The sequence below is a fragment of the Mastacembelus armatus genome, chromosome 23, assembly GCF_900324485.2.
Source record: "Mastacembelus armatus chromosome 23, fMasArm1.2, whole genome shotgun sequence".
NCBI classification, from domain to species: Eukaryota; Metazoa; Chordata; class Actinopteri; order Synbranchiformes; family Mastacembelidae; genus Mastacembelus; species Mastacembelus armatus.
Window position 1 is genome coordinate 4,784,601 of NC_046655.1, and position 23,149 is coordinate 4,807,749.

At 40.8% G+C, this 23,149-nt stretch overlaps 1 protein-coding gene across 1 annotated transcript in view; it reads left to right on the forward strand.

The window, feature by feature from the left end:
- The window catches only part of rerg (RAS-like, estrogen-regulated, growth inhibitor), a 29,272-nt gene that overhangs the window by 2,098 nt on the left and 4,025 nt on the right, over positions 1–23,149 (forward strand). Inside the window, exons 2-3 of the mRNA XM_026326967.1 lie at positions 4,421–4,556; positions 19,343–19,399. Of these exons, the coding sequence (XP_026182752.1) occupies positions 4,496–4,556; positions 19,343–19,399 (118 nt within the window). The 5' untranslated portion in view covers positions 4,421–4,495. The remainder of the gene's footprint in view (positions 1–4,420; positions 4,557–19,342; positions 19,400–23,149) is intronic.

Consider the following 23,149-nt stretch of genomic DNA (forward strand, 5'->3'; position numbering starts at 1 on the left):
GCTTTTGTACTGATTAAACAAATGAGATTTGTGAATTAATGAGATGCTGGAGGATGGATTCTGTTGCCTTTGGACAGAGCAGGGTTAACTGTTTCCCCCTTTTTCCAAGCTTTATGCCAAGGTAAGCTAACTATCTCCTGGCTTTAGTGTCATATTAACTCAGATATGACAGTAAAAATCTTCTCATCAGGCTCTGGGCAGGAAAAGCAGTAAGTCTATTTCCAAAACTGTTTGGGAACACCTAGCCAGGGACATGACACCTCTTTGTTTCAAAGTAAAAGCCTATTTTTTTGAGTAAACAGGCCAACAGTTTTTTGAAAATGGTGATTTTTTTCAATGTAGCTGGAAGTTGGAAATATACAGCTGCAGGGCTCCGTGACTACCTGCAGCTGGATTGTGATATTTGCTGTTGACTGTACTGAAGGAACAAATGTTTTTGCATGTTTAATAGAAGTTGGTTCAAGGTTTCCCTCAATCTTTGTGCTGAGCTTGTTGAAACCCATCATGGTGTGCAATCTCTGTACTGGACACAGCTGAGATAAGGGTCGTAATGTTTGACTAGTCTGACCATACAGAGATGGCAAACAAGCAGAGGTGTCCTAAAATGTGGGACTAGTCCTTTAAATGTTTTGAGAAACTGTGTTTTCCATGATACTGTATTTTGTTCTTTCTGTCTTAGCTTGGGATTGTAGCACTGCTGTACTTTATTTCTGTCATATTGTATGTGCTGTAGGTTTTTTTTTTTTTTTTTGGACTGTGACTTCATGTGTGTGCCAGGGAGCGAGAGACAGTCAGGATGATGGGTGGAGTGGGCGGAGGCCATAAATGGCAAAATGACACTGTCGTGTGTTCCTATTCCTTCTCGCTCACTGGTGTTTCCCTGCTGCTGCGTAGGAGAGTGAGGAATCACTAAAGTGGTGTGTGTGTGTGTGTGTGTGTGTGTGTGTGTGTGTGTATACGTGTGCTATAGCAGTATGTGTGGATGTAAAACAGATAAAAGAAAGCAAGCAAGAACGAAAAACACAAAAACAGGAAGACAGCTGAACAAAAGTGTGTTGTACAGCAAAGTGCAATACAAGCTGTATATGTGGGCTGATATTATTCCATTCATGTACGGTTTACATTTTACACACTGTAGTTAAAATTGATTCCTCAAAACCTTTGAAAATCTTTGGTAATATTGCAGATATTATGGATTACAGTATATTTGTGGCTGTGTAAAGGCTATAAACAGGGTTTTTAGAGCACAAGTAAAAGTACTTATTTGTTTTATTGCTGGGGGTTAGAGAAGATCTATACCATACTCATGTCACTATAGAAAATATAAACCCACAACCAGCCAGGAATGAGAAGTAGAGCTGAAGAGAGAATTTTAAACCGAGGGTACATTCCCACCTCTGCAGTGCTGATCAATCAGTGTGAACTAAGTCTGAATGTCAGATCGGTGGTTTCTGAAAGTTACAGAAGCTTTTGGACACAGGCCTCCAATCTGACACGAAGAAATGAGTGTGCTCAAGGGGGGGTCTGGAGCTATTCATTCCTAGCTACTCTCACAAGCACTTCTGAAGAAACACACTGACAGGTTTAGGCTTTGTGCCTCAGTTATTGAATGAATTCCCTAATTAAAAATGATGTGCTAATGTATTAGGTTTAGAGGTGTTTTTGTTATCTTCGGACAGATCTGAGAACACTTAACTTTCACATCATATCAGATGGTTTTATGGCCTTCTCTACACTACTGTACTTTCTCCACACTTGATTCCCCTCAAACAGAAAAAGACCCGATCATTCTCTTACAAATGCGGCAATTTCACAGTATTTCCCAGTTAAAGCATACTCCTCAAGGCCCAATCAGAAAGTTGTAATAGAGGTGGTTTTGACTTTTGTTTGTACCCTTCAGCTTATTTTTACCCTGCTCATACACATCTGTTCTGCCAATTCCCAATTTTGACTGTGCCGTCTGGTTGGTGGAACTCCCCATTAATAATGTTAAAAACAAAAATATTTAAGCACGTTGGTGACTGCCATGATGACCCTTGCTGAGTGAGACGTTAAGATGAATTGCTGACCTCCTCTACAGCCACACCAAGCGACAGGCAGCCATGCCATATATGGCTATGTGAAAAGGTTAGTTTAAACCCTGGGTGTGTTTGTGTGTATAACTGTGTGTCTTGGGCAAAGACAGAGAAACCGGTGTGACACTGGATAGCATGGTTCCACATACCCAAACACATTTGTCAGCTTGTATTTAACTGGGCAGTGTGTGCTCAACTTGTGATTTGTTTTCCATTTCCTCCCATTTTTCTTGCCATGTCTGATTTCAAACAACAGACTAACAGAGCGGACTGATGAAATATCCTTTACACAACAGCAACTGTTGACCGATCTTTTCACAAACATGGCTGACATACTTCAGCAGGCTACAAAGTGATTATCAAAACAGCCAGAAGGATTTGGAGCCAAATTTTGTAAAACCTGTCTTTTAAACCTACTGACAGTAATGTTATGTTATGTTAATTCTTCCAGATGGGCCGTAAGTGGTTAGATGTGGTGGTGAAATACAACAGATAAAAAAAATACAATGGCTGTCTGGCTGCTAGCTGGAAATGCACCGTTCTCAAATCAGTGTACCCCAGAATTGCTCTGGATTTGTTAACATATTGATTTCACATAGGTTATCATTGTTTGACTGCCCGTTGAAGTTTGAACAGCAGCAAAGAATAAAACGGTGTGTTTGGGGCAGAAATATAGAATGAATTATTTCATTAAATAACTTCACTTGTTTTATTATTAAACATACCTGTGCTTTTTCTTTTTTTTTAACCTACTGTCATTCTGTTTTCCTTTCACTTTAGCCCTGTGCCTGTTTTATTCTGTGGTACCCTGTCCTCTCAGTCTTCTGCTCCTTGTCTCACTCTGTTGGATCTTACACACCTATACCAAATATCAGCATTACAACTCTGAAAAACAGATTATTGCGGCTGTCTAAGACACACTCTGCCCTCTGGCATTTGACATATGGTTTAGAGACAGTGGCACTGAGCTGAAGATGTTGAGGTTCTCTCTGGGAGTGACAAGGATGGATAGGATCAGGAATGAGGACATCAGAGGGACAGCTCATGTTAGATGTTTTGGAGAAAAAGCCAGGGAAGCCAGATTGAGATGGTTTGGACATGTTCAGAGGAGGGACAGTGAATACATTGGTAAAAGGATGCTGAGGTTAGAGCTGCCAGGAAGGAGGCCTAGAGGAAGACCAAAGAAGAGGTTCTTGGATGTAGTGAAGGAGGACATGAGGATAGTTGGTGTGGGTGAGGAGGATACAGAGGACAGGGTTAAATGGAGGCAGATGATTCGCTGTGGCGACCCCTGAAGGGAGCAGCCGAAAGGAGAAGAAGAATAAGGAGGATGGGTAGTCAGAGTGTGATCGCCAGGACCTTCTGCTGATTAAATCTCAGTAGCAAAAGGAAAGCAGTGGGAAGGCTATAGCATGTTCTGCAGTGTTTAATATTAGGGTTATGCTGTGCATCTCACTGTTGTACATGACTAACACAGTGTAGGTGCCTTCATTAAAGCAATATATGTGGAGTTTTTTGTGGCTTTCTAGACACCAGAGTAGTATCTATTATATTATGGAAGATTCCCGACATACACACCTAAATGTAACCAAATATGACTTTTTATTTCTATCACTTTTTTTTTTAATCCATTAAAAAATGCAAAGACTATCTAAGCCCTCACTATCTCAGCACATCACAACTGATGGTGTCAAATGTGTTAAGAACTTTGACAAGACAAAGATGCATTAAAAATCCAATCCAGCTTTTTAAGATGGTGCCAATAGTGTGCAAAGCAGTCACAGCTATAAAACATTGGCAACTTGAGAAATTTCAACATTTAAAACATACTTTTCTTTGTCTACACTTTTTTGCTTACATCTTAATGCCATGTAGTTTTGATGTCTTTAGACTATAATGCAGAAAATAAAAGAAACCCATTGAATGAGCTGTGTCCAAACTTGGATCATTTGTTTGGCTGGTACTCCCTCTCCTTATCAACGCCATCTTCCATCTATGAATAACACACTGACACACTCACTGTGCTCATTTCTAGCCTGAGCAATGCTGTGTCAGGACTGCACTGGTGCCATTACAGATAACGCAAAACATTACACAGCTTCATGAAAACCTCATCATCTCCTAGCCAGCAACACAATTTTCTCACATTGTTCAGTTAGAAGTATAGTGTAATACGAGTTCTGCATTTTTTTTTAAAAATAACATTATGGGAATGGTCATACTGAACATCCACAGAGGACGTATCACATCAGCTTGAAGCAAGTGTATCAGGGTTTACACAGTCACAGCACTTGTTTGGAAAGACCTTGGCCTGTATGAACAACTTGTCCTGTGTGTTTCTTCAGACGCTGCTGAATGGATGGCTGACCTTCGAGTCCACTGACTGGCTTTGCTCAGCTTCGCTGATCGCAGTTGCTGTCATGGCTAAAAGCCCCGAGGTGAAGCTGGCGGTCTTCGGCAGAGCGGGGGTGGGAAAGTCAGGTAAACTGCATCGCCCTCTTATATTCTGTTCATTTACAGGTAGCAAACAGGCTCGATGTCTCTTGTTAACGTTGGTGCATAGATCCAGCTTAATTCCATTTCCAGGCATCATTTCAGTGACATGCTTGCTGCAGTGTAGCTAGAGTTTTCAAGCTGTGTATTTTTTTCTGTTTTTGCCTCATATAGGTTCTATTGTGCATTTCACCATGACCTCTGCTTTCCAGTGTTTTCCTTCGTCATGCTCTCATTCTTTTTTATACTTCCTATAATTTCTCCTCATTCGCACTTTGTTTGCGCAGTCACCATTACATCAGGAGGTTGTTTTTGGTCTGGCTCAAATACCTCCGTTCAAACAGATAAGGCTGTTGAGTCATTATCATTTCAGCGTTCCTCTATAAGCAGCAGCAGCAGCAGCAGCAGCAGCAGCTCAGGCTCAGCTGGCCCCCTGTATATTTTCTCCAGTAGCTAACACAGTAACACACGCCATATGTTTGCTGCTGGCTGCAAATCAAGACAGATTGCTTCAGTGTTGCAATCAGCTGTTTGAAAACATGCTTTAGGATCTCTTCCATGTTGAGGAAGGCCATTAAAATGCCTGAGGAGGTCAGCTCGAGTGCTGTACTCAGAAGTCTAAAGAGAGGATTTCAAAACCTTCAGCTGAAAGGATTGTAATTGTAGAAGATGACAGTGAGATTAACAGTGTCTTGACATGAAACTCAGAAACACCAAGGAAACAGAGACCTTGGAGCTCCAATCTGCAGCTTCTCCCCATGAATTGAGTTGAATTGTGAATTGAGTTGTTGACGCTGCCCATCTCCTCCACACTCAATCATGTCCGTCCCCTCAAAACCAGTTTATCATCTTCTTCCCCCCAGTGTAGACTGTGACGTCCCGCTGTACAGCTACTAGTCATGTTTTCAGTAGAAATTACAGAACAGTTTGATAAGGTGTCTGTTCAAGCAGGAGGCACCGCTGCTTTTCTTTGAAAACTGGCATCTCAGTGATGATAACTGAATTTGAAAACACACGAGAACATCTTCATCTCCAATTTACCAGCAGCACTGACAAGAACGCAGCGAACTGCAGCTATAAATCCATGCGAGGGCTTATATGACCCTATCCGTTGTCTCAGCTCTCTGTATATTTCTCCATGGTTTGGTCACATACAGCTCTTTCTACATCTTCAAAGGTATTTTCATGATCCCACAGATACTTACTTTCTGCTGAGTGACCAAACATTTTAGGCACGTTAAACCGACGCTTAAATTTTCTGCACCCAGCTTGCTACAGCTGACTTGATGGATATGCGTTGTTTTCAATGAGGGTGAATATTTTATCGTCCTGTAGGATCATGAAAATACAACCTGATGAAAGATAACAGGTTAAACAAGACTACAAATCAACAGGAATGCTAGCAGCATTCAATTGTTCACATGAGGATAATGGTAAGTGAAAGTCTTGATATGGAAATGAAGGCCTGCAACAAATTTCATGGCAATCAATAAACTGATTCTTTGCTTTATTTTTTAATACGGACCGCCCCCCTGTTCACATGGATATTGGCTTCATGCAGCTCTGCTGTCGTCTGATCCTCTTCCATCACCTACGTGCCTCTCTTTCCTCTTTTTAAGGCACAAAAACAGACACAGCAGGATATTAGTCATTGTTGTCACATCTGAAGCAACATGTAGCTCTGGTGATCCCTTCAACAATAAGCAGCTCTCATCTAAACACAACCCTTCAGTGCACGCCTGCAGATGCTAATGAATCAGCGCTCTCTGGACTCGGGCTATAAAGCATACTCCCACTTCATCTGCAATATCACAGGAAGGAAAAAATATAGATGTTTTTTACATGTTTTGAATCCTCTGGTTAGTGAACGTCAGCACACCCATAAATCCCGATTAAATATATTTCTATTTCAGCTGAACACTAAATTCCTGCTATGTGCTGTAATGTAGCTGGACACCGACCTCTGATCTCCATGAGTATATTCAGATATTCCAACATCTCACAGGGACTTTTTGAAGTACTTAGAACCTTTGGAGGAAGTACCCTTTTTTGTGTGTCTGCACCGCAGGAACTGAGAACTATAATAGTTCTTGGAGCGCTGTTATGGAGGATTTTTTTCAGATGCTACTTCAGGGTAGGTACTTTTCGAGTACAGTGGGAACCAGGAGGGACATGCGTTTATGTTGATTCGTCAGACAATAACTTAAGCCAACACCGAAACATGAAAATTTTCACTAGTGTTGTATATTGTGCAGAAGTGAGGTCGCTATGCCAACCATCAGCCAGCTTATGTTACTTTGACGTTCCTACTGGGAGTGTGAATGCAAACAGAACAAAGGCCCTTTCGGTCCGTAGTTCTCAGGTCCGTTCCTCAGTGGGGTAGTTCTTAGAACTTAGTTCCCTAGAGCAGTTTGATCTGAAAGCGCCTATTTACTGTCTCACAAATCACATTTTGTTTCTCGGCCTTAATACAAAACCGTAAGCATCATGCTCGTTTCCACCTCGACTGTGTGTGTTAATGTGTATGTGATTCTAATGGTTCCTGTTTTAGTTGGACCTGAGAGTGCTTTAGTGGTGCTCATTCACATCCAGAAGCTGTTCTGTTCCCCCCCACTGGCTGGAAAAAATGTGTTCCTAACAAGCGGGAGCAGACCTGCTGTGCGTCCTGGCTTCGTAGGGGGTTTGCTGGAGCCTTCGTCATGGTCTGACATGGACTCTTGCAGAGCAATCCAGCACTAATAAAGAGCAGAGTGTGCTAACTCGAGTGTGACTGTTCTGGCACTTGGAAGTCTTTTGCTTTATTGACTCAGCTGAGGAAAACTGAGGCTTGGAAATAAGATACATTTGTCCAATTACTGTACCTCCAACTTGGTCTCTGCTAAATACAGCATGGTGAGGTTTTGTCAGTGAGGAGTAAGTTGGCCAACTACTACAAAAGAAACGTTGCATGTTCATAAAGACATTAGCATCTTTCTGCTCATTGTTTTCGATTTTATGGTCCTTAACTTTACATTTATGGTTCATTCTCTCTGCTGTCAGCTTTGGCAGCAGACAGTTACTGTCACAGCAAAGCTCCATAAAAGCACTACCAGCTCAGCACCAACTGGCAGGCATGCAAAGCTAATGACTGGCTGGTGTCCATAGTGGAGCATTTAGCAGCTGCTGAACCAGACTGATGGACACAAATAGAGACACAAGGGAAGTGAATATTGGACTTCCACACAATAGGTGGACACAGATATGGCCTACAATGATGCACACTGGCTGTTTGCTAAGATGGTAAACTTTATAATTATTTGTTAGTACTGTAGGACCAAAAAAAAAAAAAAAAAAAAAATCTACTAATGCAGGTACATTCATTTAGCATAAATGTATAAGTGTTTTTTATTTATTTATACTCTAAAATGATTTTTTTAAGCTACAGGAAATGTTAATCACTACCTGACTTTATTAAAGGATATGAATAAAAGCTGGCTGTTGCTATGAAAACACTAGCTCACATACACAGTCATGTGCTGTGAAAAGTCTGCTTTGAAAAACGGTTGGATGTTCTTTTGGGAAATTAATTTTATGGGCTTCAAAATGCCGGTTCGTAAAACATCTCGTCTCATCGACCCTCAAACATCCCGTCTCCCCTCCTCCACTCAGCCTGTCTGACAGCCAGAGAGCAGAACAAAAACAAAAGAAGCAGCCCAACATGTGTCTGCCTCAGAAATACTACCATTTACCACTTCCAACAGCAGGAAGGCACCATGAATCAGAATAATGCATGTGTCTGTCTGGAGCACAATAAAGACAGTCATTCAGAGGGCAAGCAGGCACAACAGTCACAAAAACAAACAATGCTGGGAGGTGAATTGAGGAGTGATGTAAAAAACATCCTGAGTGTAGTGCCCAGGTCCTAGATGTTAGTATGATGCATAAGTGCTTGTTATTTACTTCCTGATAGTCACATTGGATGAAATGCTTCTCATCTAAATTAAATCTGAAACAAAGGCTTTGAATGAAAACTGAAGATCATAGTCCTTTACCCTTATTGCATAAGTGACTGGCATCCCTGAGATGATAGTGCTTCCTCTTTACTTCTATGCTTCTTACTTCTTGACATGGCAGCAAGAAAGGAGCAAGATATTTACAAAAATGAACATAGCTCAGATTATGAGACTGACGACTTACAAAATGTGGGAACATTCTAGTAACGTTTCATTTTCTCCTACCTCCAGGCCGTGCCTACACAGAGCCCCAAAGCTCTGCAGAACAGTGTGGAATTAAACAGACTAAAAAAAACAGACGCCACAAACGTCATGGGACATATTTCCCTACAGTCGAATTAATCAGTGTTGCAAATCCTCATAAACTGAGTTAAAAAAATCCCCCAAAATTGCCCACACATAAGAAAGGTGGGAGGGGCCTTCTGCAGGTGTCCAGTCAACTTTAGTGCCAATGTTAGTCAAAGAGAAAATGAGAGTAATGCATGTTTTCGATGCTGTGCTAATATTAGAAGAGTTTCTGATATTCATCCATCCATTATATAGACATGTTTATTCCTAATTAGGGTCACAGGGATCTGCAATAGCTTCTATTGGCCACATGTTTCCCTCCTAAAATCAGTTCAGTGTTTTGACCTGGTTGGGTTAGGGTTTGTCAAGCTTTGCAGCTGTATTACAACTGAACCTGATTCCTTTTAATATACAATAATACAGTCTATGAAAAAGGCAATGTACAAGAATAACTAATGACAGAGACTTTGAAATAGACTTCCTGCTGCTAAAATCAGCAGTTTTCATGCTTCTCCCACAATCAACCTTCTGTGATGTCTGCTGGAGAAAATGAACATCCTGCAAAGTAATCATATAACTGACTGGAAAATGACATCCACCCGGATTTCTGTGCAATGCAGAGGCACAGGGACAGTTGCGCATCCTGCGGCTCAGGTTTCCAGGCACATCTGTGGCCTTTGACAGCTGAGGGAGTCTGCAGCTGTGAGGTCGGCAGACTGACTAGCCTGATTACATTCTACATGCAAAACCCCATAAGCAGCCATAAGGTATGACTCATCAAATGCATTATGCTGTGGCACAAGTGCTCTAATCAGTGTTTCGGAGGTAGATTTTCCTCTTTTAGATTAGAGATCTGAAAAGGTTCACAAGTAGTTTTCAGAGCGACTGGAGTAATGTGAATGTTCAGAACGTTAAGTGAGTCTTATGGACTCGAGTGTGTTACATAAGATGTTACAGAACTTTAAGGCTTTATTCTTTTTGATTGTGCTTATTTACTCAGTGTGCCTTCAGAGTTCAGAGCTCATGACCACACTTTTGTGTGGGTGAAAAGTCAAGCAGGACCTGGAAACATTGCAACCACAGTGAGGAACACCAGACTGTGAAATTGAACAGGATTCCCGTGGGGGATGATCTGTGGTGATATATCGTAACTGAACTGACTGGGAGGGGGACAGTTTCAGGGCTATTTAGCTTTTTTTTTTTTTCCAAAGTTTGGATGTGAGTTGTCTTTGCAACAGAGAGCATCGGAAAAATAAGAAAACCTCCTGCTGTTGAAGTGAGACATACGAATTAAAGTATTTTTAGAAAGGATGAGACAGATTGTGTGATGACAGTTTTTTTCAATAAACCTAATTCCTAATTCTTCCTGTAGCTTATACTGGGGGAGAAAAATCAAAACCATGAAAACATATACATCAATTGTAGGTAGTAAGCCTTGTCACAGAAAGGAAATGTTAACAGGATTGTTACAATTGTTACAGTCTTTTAACCCATTATTAGTTTTTTGGACTTAAGTTGCATGAATCATCATTTGTATATTAGTTAATGTTAATCTTTAATGGGCTAGGTGGCAAAAATAGTGGACTGTCTGTTTTGGAAACCAAAAACTAAGCTACAGGTAGAGTGGATATTCAACATTCATCTCTAAACGATGAGTAATGTGCTGTATCTGCTGGACGTGTAAATAGCCACATAGAAGTCTGATCATGGCAGCACTGTGGATTAGTGGTTAGCACTGTTGCCTCACAGCAAGAAGATAGGAGTGAGTGTGAGTGTGTGAGGTTGTTTGTCTCTATGGGGCCCTGTGATGGACTGGTGACCTGTCCAGGGTGGACCCCTGCCTTTCACCCAAAGAGAGCTGGGATAGGCTCCAGCAGATCCTCGTGACCCTAAATAGGAATAAGCGGGTGTAGATAATGAATGGAGTCTGATCATTTTTAGTGACAACTTTACGATGTGACATGGCAACTTGCCGTGTCACCTCAAGAGATATCGCTTTAATTCTAAGCTACTAATTAACAGTTGGTATCAACCTGAAACCTGGTATCATTTGTCATTGATTTTCTTACACCCAGTATACTTACCACGTTACCACAACACTGCACAGATTAACACACAAACGGATGATTAAATGGTCAGTGTCCTCTCTTTGATCAAATGAAGGTAATCACAGAAAACAATGAATTTGTTCAAGAGAGAATTGATTCAACAGAAATACAATGGCACTAGTACTAGTACTAGTGAATAGGATCTAAACACAAAGTAATTCACATGTGACACACCTCTCTGTCCTGTTGTAATTCATTCATCTGCATGGTAATAGAATGGAGGTGGGAAGAACCTTAAGCATGTTGATTAACTCACGCAAAACAGAGAAATTAGAAAGGTTTATCAGGTAATTGCAGTTTTCTGAGGCAGCTACGACAGGTGAGGCAAAGCTGCATTTTTGGATAAGCATAACAAAATTAGGAAAATAAATGTCTGGAGTCTAAAGTTCTTTTTTTTTTTGGCAGTGGCATCACATGAACTATTAGTTTGGATTCTCTTGATATTTGGAAGAGATATTCAGCCAGATGTTGAGTCCTAGTGGTTCTTGTGTGCTCCTCACTTTTCGTTTAGTGCGACCTCGATGTTAAAATTTCTGGTTTCGATCTAAAGAGTTAAAAATCGTGACCAACTCCTAGATGGTTTACACAAATTCAGTTTCACCAACAGCTGTACACAGTGTCAACTAAGGTGCAGCACGTCATGGTGCAACATAACAGCTTCAATAAATTGTCAGACAACCATACTTCCCTCGGCATGCCCACACTTATGCCTCCATCCTCCTCCACTACTGAACACATTATCTGCTACCTGGAGCTTCCCTTTGTCCGGTCCAAAAGAACAGGGTGTCTCTGCTGTTCACCTTATCTGTGTGAGCTCTGTAAAGGCCATCTGTCTCTTTCAATGTCCAAACCCTCCCCTCTATGTTTCTATTCACCTGGCACTCGTCCGTTCAGCACGCTCACATAAATCACACAACTAATATTAGGTTTTGCCAGAGAGGATGTATTTCTGATATGCAGTGCCTGGCAGAAATGTTCTGTTCCAATTAATCAGCCTTCTCTTGATACACACAAAAACGCAGTGGACCCATAAAGGGAAATGACTGTGTCACCGGAAGGTGGGCTTCTCGAGCATTCATGCTTTTTTTTTTTTTTTTCTTCTTGTGTTGAATTATTTTTAGAGCAACCTCCAACTCTCCTCAGCCTCCACACACTGTCCATTCTCCTCTCCGACTGCTGTGGCTGTCCTTGGCAGGCGTGAGTCACTGCTGGTTACTAACCTCCTTGCTTTTAACAACCGTACTCTCGGGAGATTAGCAGCACTTTTAAAATTAATGGTGGATCCATTGAGCATTTCTTTCTTAGCTTCTGAAGCCGCGTTATCAGCCAAAAGGTTCAGGTTAATGTTTAATATTCGGCACCGCTCACAGAGATTTTTAGATTTATACAACACTGTTTCCCCCCCAATCAGTTTACTTAAGATTTCAGGTTAATCACTCTGAATAGCAAAGCTTTACTCTGCATATATTATTCATTCATTTATGAACAGCCTTTTGGCATTAGTAAGAGATGACAGAAAGTCAGAGAAAAGTCAAAAGAGAATCAATAATATCCTTGCCACAGTCCTGTTTCTCTGTTTTTGCCTGTATACAATTTCTATAGGGACAGATTAACTGAGACATAGTCTGACAGATCAATGTCAATCTTTGCATTAAAGAAGGGCTCAGGAATCTGATGCTTTTCAATAATAAATAACAGAAAGTCAAAATAAAACCTGCAATTTTTATGCCCCACTCTGACCCAACAGTGAAAAAAAAAAATTATTTTTGTTTTGGTCCTGTGCAGTTTTTGAAGAATTACTACTATTTTGTTGTTTATCTTAGATCAGTCTCAGATGCGTCACAGACGGTGACCTTTCTCTGTAATTTGAAACAGAGTAAGATTTGGTGTTATCTGTCCTCCAGTGGAATCTCAATCTGTGCTTTGTTTGTCCACGGTTGGACTGAAATTGTAGCAACTACGTATTGTAGCCTCTTTGAAAACAAGCAGCATGACTGACACAATGTCCATAGTAATGATGTCAGTTTCCTGAGCACCACTGTGCTTACAGTAGCTGCAGTGTGGATGAGGCTATTATGAAAAAACTATAATACCCAGGTTGACAGTCTTTCTGGTAAAAATGGGCAGAATTTCTCAGCACTCCACCTTTATGTCTGTAAACACAGTGATGATCACTCTCCAAGGTGTGGTTACCACAGCATCTCAGGCCTCATCCACCTCACACATCGCTCTTGATGAATAGCCCTTTGCTGCTATTGTTGGAGACTAAATTAAAGGGATGAATGCGGCGTTCCTCATGCCCATTCCTTTCTAACCCCATAACTGCACACTTCTATCCTTTTGCGTCTTCAGAGATTTGAAATCAAAGAGTCTCTGGTGTCCCATTTTACTGAGCCACAGGGCCCTGAAGGAGAATGGCTGCCCATGGAGCTTGTGAAAGTGAAGCGAAGGGGAGTTTTATATGACCTTTACTGTCATTCAAAGTGAACCTGATCTGAGCTGTGATTTGTTGTGTTCAAACAAAGAGACATCCATCTTTATAGCTTTGAAGGCAAAGTGTTATTCAACCAGCGGTGTATTGAAAGGTTGACACATTATGTAAGCTAGACTGTTGCTTCTCAATGAGGATGGGGAACAAAAAAAACCACGACTAAATCAATTAGCAGTATGTATCTAACGCCAATACACTATCCCATATATTAATCATTATCTATATGTTATTATGCTATGCTATTATAAGGTTTGTTGTCAAAAAATGGCCTATTGTTCATTAGCAGAGTTAGATGATTTTGGTTGGGCCTTGACTACGAGCGACTCCTTTCACATTACTCATAGCAGGCTGATCCATGTACAAATGAAAAATATGAATTAGTGTCATCATGTAACACAACCCAAAGTGAGAGGTAGTCATTGTCTTAAATGGTAATTTATAGCATGTACTTTAAACGGCTTGTGATATCAGACAGAAAGTACTAAGTGGGTAATTAGAAGAGGTTCATGCAAAACCCCCCATGCTCTAGGGTTTTTTTTGTTCAAAACATATAATTAACTATTGTTTACAGAAACAGGCATAATGAATAATTATTCCATAGCTAATGACTAGTTTAGCATAGTAGAAACTGGGAAGATGGTCTCTTACTCTCAGAAGAGCAGTTGTGATGATTATGCCACATATCTCATTAATTGAAATGGTGTATAATAACCAGGAATCTGCAACCCTCTCTCACTAATGGGTTGATAGTCGTGAAGAAGAAAGGTGATGAGTCATGTGCTGTTAATTGGCCAGCTGTAACGTGATCTGGAGAACAACAGAGATGATGAGATTTCTTCAAGTACTGGCACTGGTTTCATGCTTTGGGAATATTACTGTTCCTCATGGACGCAGTTATTTTCTGATTAGTGTGAAAGGCAAAACCTGCATCAAGTTTATTTTATCAGTTCCCCTCTGGATCAGATGGATAATCAAATTCCTGAGGCGTAGCTAAGCAGCATGGAGAGCAATGACTCAGAACAAAAGGGAGCAAAGCAGATTGAGCTGATGGCTCAATTGAACAAACTGTCTGCTAAGCTTCTAGTTACTGTGGCTACACCTGCTGATCTTTCCATTCTGGCATCGCTCATGTACTTTACGATAATTGCAGAGGCAGATTTACCATCCAGCTTTGAATTTTCAAATGTTTCTCTTAATGATGTACTGCTACCAAAATGTTCTTTGTCATTGCTCAGTCCTAGTGTTTGATTAACCTGTGCGTGCTAAAGGGTTTGTTAGATCTTTTTGTCATAACTTTGCTCCTGCATCCCACTGAATTCCCCTGAAATCCAGCTCACACAGAGCTGACCCAGACCGTGACGCCATCCCTCACGGGAGATGACATGTTTACTGTTGCCTTGTGTGTTATTGTTACTCTGCTCACTTTAGACTACCCACATGCCTTGGTACAGGGCACTGGTTAAATCCTAGAATAAATATGAATGGAGCCTGATTGGCGAGATGTAATCTGATCTGGAAAGGGACTGAGATGATGAGATGTCTGACTCGATCTAATTTATATTTGGCAGTCAAGATGATTGACTGTTTGCCTTGGCACAATGGTGACTCCTCTATTAGTTCTTCTCTCCAGACATATATACATTTTTCTTATTTAAGAAGTATAGCAGTGAGAAATATAATTTACATATATCCAGCAGATTTAGAGAGGCTTGGGGGTGAAAGGAACTCTGGGAAAGCTCTGAGACTGTGAACGGTGGCCTGACCTCCGGCTCAGGAAGTGGTTTGGGTGCTTTTGTAGCTTATTTGTTTGTCTCTAGCATCAGTGCTGCCACTTCTCTATGAAGAAAGAATCCTATACTGTATCCCATGAGACGTTTTCACAGAAGAAGTAGTATTGGAATGCAAAGAGTGTGTTGGTGCCACTAATCCAGGTTTATCACAGTACTTTAAAGTGGCTCTTTATCTGTTACAGAGTTTAAAAGGTTTGAGATTTCTGAAAAGAAACTAACAGCAACCCAGGTTTTCATCATTCTTTTAAGCAACTGCACTCTCCGCACTTTCTTATGGTGACATTATGTTGGCTCTCTAATTATTCTTCATTTGAAGTAGTGAAGCGCTACAGATGCTCAGAATAAATGCATGAGCTACTCTGGTTTCAACTGCAGGAAACAATAAATCGATAATCTCTGCATAAACAATGCAATCTGCTGTATCATACTGGTTAAAGATAAGGTCCTGCTATAAATAACAATTGTGTAATAGTAATGACTCAAATTAATTGACATGAGGAAAGAAATGTCACTTATGTTTTGTAAAGAATGAGATGTAGGACATATTTGTGGCATAGATTCATCTTAAACATCATATTTCATTGTCTTTACAAGCATTTTGGGGCCACCTTGTGTGTAAATTATAGCTTCTTGTCTGTCAACAGAGCAGCAGGGCAGCCAAAGTCTGCATTTCAGACAGAAATACAATAAAACCCCAGAAACAGCTCATCTGGTTAATGATTCACCTCTCTTCTATTCACGCAAAGCACAAAAAAAAAAAAGAAAGGAAAAACAGCATTTTCTGCCAGCAGAGGAGCAAATTTACAAGTCTGATGACATCAATCAGCATAACCAGGCACCATGTCCAGTCTAAATCCAACACAAGATTGAATTCTATGTACAAATGAATTAGACTTTTTCTCATTTTTATGAGGCCATGCTGATGAATTATTTAAACTGCTTGGAATATTTCTGAGCTCTCCTGAAACTCAGAGCAGAGATGAAGTTTTTCATGAAGTCACTGAGAGCATAATTCATACAGTATAAATATGGGTCAAGTATCAAATGTACATATGCTGCATTAAAAAACAGTTTAAACAGTTTGAGGCTGACTAGCCAACTGCGTAAAGAAAGTTGAGGCATCTGAAGTTTTGGATTTTCAATTTGATAATTTAGTTTAATGATGCTCTGTAGCTAAAGTTTAATTTCTAGATTTTTCAGCCATTCCTCCACCAGGCCAGTGAGCTGGGCTCTATGACATGACCAGATTTGACATGAAGACAATAGGTACAGAACTTGACGACAGCTGCACAGCCCTGGGAGGGCTCTGCTTGTCAGCTACTAAAGACATTTTTTGTTTCTGAAGGGAACCAAAGAGCTGTGGGGAATCAATAGAGACTGTTCAATGAGTAATGCAGCGATAGCTCAGAACAAGGCCATGGGCGCCGCTAATTGCTCATGCTTTGTTTGCAATTAGTTCAACATTTTGCCGCTAATGTGATTAGGTCACTTTGCAGAAAAGCAGATTTTGACAGACATCTCCCGTGAATGACAGATTTGATGTAAATCTGAAAACTTGGCAGTCCTCCATCCGTCCAGTCAGAGCGGCCCTGTGATGTCCGGGCCAAAGAATTTGATATAATCAAAGCAGTTTTCGACTCAGAATGTAGTAAATCTTGCAAAATACAAAATTGTGGAACACTGGTTTGGAGCCGGAGAACATGAGAAAAACAATAGCCCGGGCAACAGAGTATTGATTTTGTCAGCATGCTAAATAGCATACCACCATTATATGGTACAGTTAACTTGTCTCAGCCATAAGCAGCACACTGTGCGGCTGTTATCAGTGTATGTGAGGAAGAAGATACATCAAGGAATAAATACAAGCAGCAACTGTGCCTCAAAATTGATTTTTAAATTGTACAAAATGTCAGGTTTTTGTTGCCAAAGATGGGATATCATCATTCCTCTGATGATTTATGTCCCTGTGTAGCCACAGGTGACAGAAAAAAAACTCAAAGAACAAAGAAGCTTCTTCTTTCTACCAGCCTCCCTCTCACTCTGCACACAGTCAGTGAGTCACCTGCCTTTGCGATCCGGTAACCTTACTGATAACGTGCACATTATTCCTTCTGCAAACCTTTAGCGTATCTGGGCCTCAGTGTCCACACTGATGCACGTTGACAAAGGCCCCTCTCTTCCATGTGTACAGTACATTTCCTTCCAGTGGCAGTGAAAAGCAGGAGATACAGTTACCTCTAATGAGGAAAGGACTTCACACCCCATTGGTTGTCCTGTCTACCTGGAATCCAGGCCACTGCAGCAGAAACCCCCAAAATAACCTCAGTGGCAAATTCAGCACTGAAGAACATGAGTAAATGTGTCAGTCTGCCTTCTCAACACCAAAAAAGTCTCTTGTGCAGATCTGCTCTCCACTGCATATAGGGAATAACTGAAAGTTGCATCACACACATTTCCTTTGCCTACATATGTGTGTTGAGAAAGAAGCAGGGGCAATGTGGTTCACTGAGGAATAAAATCAGCTAACAGGACTAATACAGAACATTACAAGAGACAGCTTTTCACTGTGTTGCACTGATTCTATTCACTGGGGCTCTTGCTAATGAACAGACTGTGGTAAAACAAAAGAAATGATGTGGTTACTTAAAAAAACACTGTGGTGACACTTAGCAACTGTCAGATGGAAACATTTGAATGCCCTGAGTACAAAGGCCGGACTTGAGTTCATCAGGAGCGTAATGAAACGTGGCGGTGGCACTCTGACCGACAGAATAGCTTTTTCTTCCTGTTCTTTTTCATGGCTAATTATGAACAGAGAACAGAACAGACCAAGATGGATGTTCCACTGTCTCCTTTCCACAAACAGCAGCTCAGCACATCCACAAGAGGATTGCAGCTACCCGTCTGGACCTGTGTGGACTACTCAGGCCATTGGGATTCACTGAGCCATATGACAGCCTGTGCAGAGAAGTGGACCTGAAGTGTGAACATTTGCTTGTTGGTGTATGTTAGCACCAATAACTGACAAAAGACATTGCACGGTTCTGCAATAAGCAAAATTTGAAAACTGTGGGCAAATGAGAGTTTAGATGGTTGTTGGGTTTTTAGAATGGACAATTGTTATTTGTAATAACAACATATATGACAGCCTGGTATATTAGTATGTTTTTTGTTTTGTATTGCCACACCCTCCTACAGAGTCTGAGTGGCATCTATACCCATTAAGTCAACTAAAAGGAACAACACTGCAGTGCTCAGACAAACAGCTGCAGAACTGAGGTACACACCTCCGTCAGTGACCTCCTGGGGGAGGTGGAGCACGATGCTCTGTAGCTAAATTGGATTACTCTTTAGAGCTCAGCTGTGAAGCACTAGGTGCTGATAATAAGCAGCAGAGAAGGCATGGAGATGTCCATGGTCCCATTGATAAGACAAATTACAGAAGACAAAATGCCAAATCCAAATAGTAGATTATTGCTATTTCTGACAGACAAATATTTCTCTCTGCAGTTTCAGGGATATTTTCTGAATCTCCATCCACATTTCAAATTTAAGATTCCTGGCAATCTAGTTCTCTAAGTGTCTGTGGCTTGCAGCTCTACATGATACAGGTAATGGTCTCCTAATTTTATTTCAATGAAGGGAATCAACATTTCCGTGCAGCAAATTACTTGTTGATGGTGCGCCATTAAAAGAATGAGTCACTGGCCTGCTGGGGATGTTGTTTTTTGATTTGTGAGAAAGGATGACGTTGTAACGGGCAGACGAGAGAAGAGGATTTTTTTGGGAGCATTCTGAAGGCCGTTTGAACTCTGCCTTAACTCATTGGGCAAACAGAAACATTTAAATGACAAACGTACAGACGTGGTTTAGATCATATGGCCTCTTGATGGGTAAACGGCTGATTGTCAATTGAAGTAGACATGATGTCAGCTGATGTGCATATTGGGACAGCAGCCTGGTTTAAACACTAAGTGAGGGTCATACTCAAGACACAGTACACAGTATAACACTGTATTATTGTACATACATTTTATTCAGTATATACTTCAAAGTCATGTTTTTCTTTTTCTATACTGAAAATGCTTTTATCTGATCTTCACAGCTTTGGTGGTGAGATTTCTGACCAGACGCTTTATCTGGGAGTACGACCCAACACTTGGTAAGCTAAACAGATGTCACTACTGCTGCTATTACCACAACCACTAGTACTTTTATTATTACTGCTGCTGACCCCTTTTCTATAACTACTCCCTATAGTACTGCTTTGGTTACCTTATATACTGTGTATCACTACTGCCATGTTAATGAATTTTTCTGCTAATATTTTTCTATATCGGAGTCATCTAGCCCGACTACAGCCAATTCACATGAGATATCTCGTAAAGACCTGAGTGTAAAAACTTCACTTGGTGGTTTTATGAGAAGTTATGTGCTGGATAGTTCATGCTGTTTCTGAGCAGTTACTGCAGGGAGTCTCTGTTGACTGGGTAAGAAAGTGTGTAACTCTCCATAAATCCACGAACTGACATGTTTAGCACTCAAACGAGATGTGGCGTGCTACTTATTGAACCTTAGGGGTGCTGGTGATTTTATCTTTTAATAAAGCTAGGCTTGCTGTTTCCTTCTGCTTCCAGCCCTTATGCTATGCTAAAGTAAACAGGTGCTAATAATCATAATCACTGCCTCACCATGAGGCCCGCAAATAGGCACATTTATATAACAACCAAAAACAACACTGCTACAACAGTCCAGGGTATCAGACAGAAAATTGCATATTAAGGAATTAATCGGTGCATGCAGTGAATATGAATAAGCCTTTTTGTCCTCATGTACACACAGATGCAGGGTCCCTACGCTGTAATTACAAAGCAAAAAGACATCATGTCTCTTCTGGATGAGGCTTTTCATTTCCTGGCTCTGTGTGCCAGGTCAGAGCCTCTGGATTGCTCACATGGTGATCTCTTCCATTGCACATTTGTTTTTGGTGATATATCGGGAGCAGCATCTCGGCAGAGTGCAATTACCAGCATAAACAGACTGCACGCTGCATCAGTTCATCATGTAACAACACGACGATGACAATCTTATAGCCATTATGTCCTCTGTGTTACATCTCGACATATGACATATATGACTGTTGTGAAATTTTAGGCTTTTTTAAAAACCTAATGATGGCATTTTAGGAGAGAATCCAGGCACTGGTTGCAGGTAGCAAGGAAAGTATTCATTTTCCTCAGAAAATATAAAAAAAAAATTCCATGGATGGCTTATTTTTGTAATATGCATATAGTGTGTGAGTACAAGTTTCATAAAGACATATGCAGTGTGACAACATTTAGTGTATTTTGGTTTTGAAATCAAGAAAATAGATAACTGCCTCCTTGGTTGCCACAAGAACCAAGAACGTACCACCTGGAGAATATAATAATGGAGGGAGTCCATCTGAAACTACCCATGAAGTGGTCGACACTTTATTAAAAACCTTTTATGGTCACATCAGGCAGGTAGGGGGTGGGTGCGTTTGTGTATGTGTGTGTGTGTAGAGTGCTGGTCTTAGAAATGCAGGATTACTGCCAAAATATGGGCTACACTTCATGTATCTTGATGTATCTCGATTCAAGTGCCTACAGCTCACTATTCATTAGGATCAGTCACAAACAAACTCTGATGTTCTTTTCTACAATGTAGAAGTACTGGTGTTCCAAAGCCTGCTGGGAGATTGAGTCCTTTTAGAACAGGGGCTAGGAAATACTGGCTATGGCTATTTGTTTTTGTATAATTTCATTCCATCCAAAGATCATGCAGGACTTAGCTGATAAGCACACATTCAAACAGAAAGTAGGACCTGTGCTTCCTCTGCTCTTCCATGGCTGCTCGAGCACAGGCACCTTGTAGACCTTTTAACTCAAGCACCCAAAACACAGCAGCGGATTCAAGTAAATCTGAAGTACCACCTACACTGCTGAGGCTCCGATCAGGAAAATCAACACCACTCGCCTTTCCACAATGTTCAATTTCACACAGAATAAATGAAAAGAAAAAAAAAGGGGCAGCAAGAGCAAAGAGTAAGATATGTCTGTTGTGATAAACTCAGGACAGGCTGTAGTGAATAGAACAACACCTACAGATTTCTGCTCTTTGAAAATAATCACACTGGATGAAAGGTGAATACATAAAGGTTAAATGAAAAACAACTTGAAACATATTTTAAAAGGTAACAAACTGATTCATAATTATTATTCACTGGCAAAACAGAAATTTGAGTTGGTGTTTTTAAATACTGCTTTATTATTTCTGGTAGCTCAGTGTGAAGTAGGAAAATATATGACTGCAATCAAACCTAGTCAAAATGTGAAATATAAATAGCTATTTCCATCCCATGTTCTGGCATCATTATTATGCAAAAGACCTGAAGATGAATTATTACAGGCTTGCCATTTTTCCTTGGTGGTCACAAACTACCCAGATTTTATGAGAAGACCAGTTGGGTTGCATTCCCTGTAGCATTATGGGAAACAGTGGCTGTTCAGAATGCAGATGGCCACAATATTGCAATAGTTATTTCTGTCCCAGCCAGTCACAAAATCTAATCTTGTTTGGCTGAAAATTGACTCTGATCTACTTTTACCTCATTTCTGGCATCACAACTTTCAAAATAGCCTTTGGGCACTGAGGGACTTTGAATTTTGAGATGAATTGCTTGCTGCCAGGTAAACCGGTGCACTTCTTTCCCCCCAGGACATTTTGAAAGAAGGTGGGTCTGGTTAAATCATCCTGGCCTTGCCCCCTGTCAGTACATTTAGCAGAAAACACAGAGGAGTGTATGTGGACAGGCTGGCTGCTTTTTGCTGCTGACATATCCCATGAGCAGCAGTGTGAGACTCTGGTTTACCTCTTCGGAGAGGCTCCTCATGCCTCCAGCCAACAACTATAAATCCCTACGCTACTTCCGCCTCTGGTGCTCTGTGACATTTCATTTACGTCACAGGATGCATTTTATACCCTGGAGAGGTGGATGCACCTGGGACACAGCAGGGTGGACGTGCAGAGACTGGATCATCGAACTCCAGATCTGCTATTTTAAATTTCTCTGTCACTAAGAATCTGACATCTTTCATTTCCTGTTTGTTACTCTTGTGATACAACATTTGAGTTCATAGATTTTTTTTTTTTTTTGTTAAAAAAGACCATGCACAGCATGAAAACAAAATACATTAAAGATCAAGAAATGGGTATAGGTCCACTACGCGCTTATTTCATCTGGGAGCATAAACAATCAATAAGATGCCTTAAATGCAGCTCTATGCCCAAGGAATTGTTTGTACTGTGGGTGACCATAACATCACATAATATGTTGGTCTTTCATTTTAAAAAATAATGTTAAAATGAATGCATGGAGAAACAGCATGTAATAACTCTGTTTTTTTTATAATATTGATTTTTACATTTTCTAATGTTTCCCTTTCACAAAAGACGCATGCAGTCAGAAATGGTAGGATGTGACTCGCAACCCGAAAGCAAAAGTATGACTCAATTCATGAAGTCAAAAAGCTTTGAGAAAGTACTGGGTTAGACCTTCTGTTAGATATGACAGCACGATCCTGCAGAAACTATGTCTTTACAAGAAAGGTGTTCTCCCTCACTGCTCTCAGCGAGGTGTTTACACAGATGGGATTTTTACAAGGGGCAGTTCAGCCAGATAACTCCTGTGAGGTGGACAGAAAGGTCACAGTCATGGTTCACACCTGTGTTCCTGTGCTCGCAGCGACAAATTCTCATCCTGCATTTCAGACTAGCTACAGATAAAACACAGATGGTTTTAGGAGTCAGCCATCACCCAGCAACCATGACAGAACCAACCAACCAAGCTGCTGAAAAAACAACTGACGGGCTTCGCTCCAAAATGCAA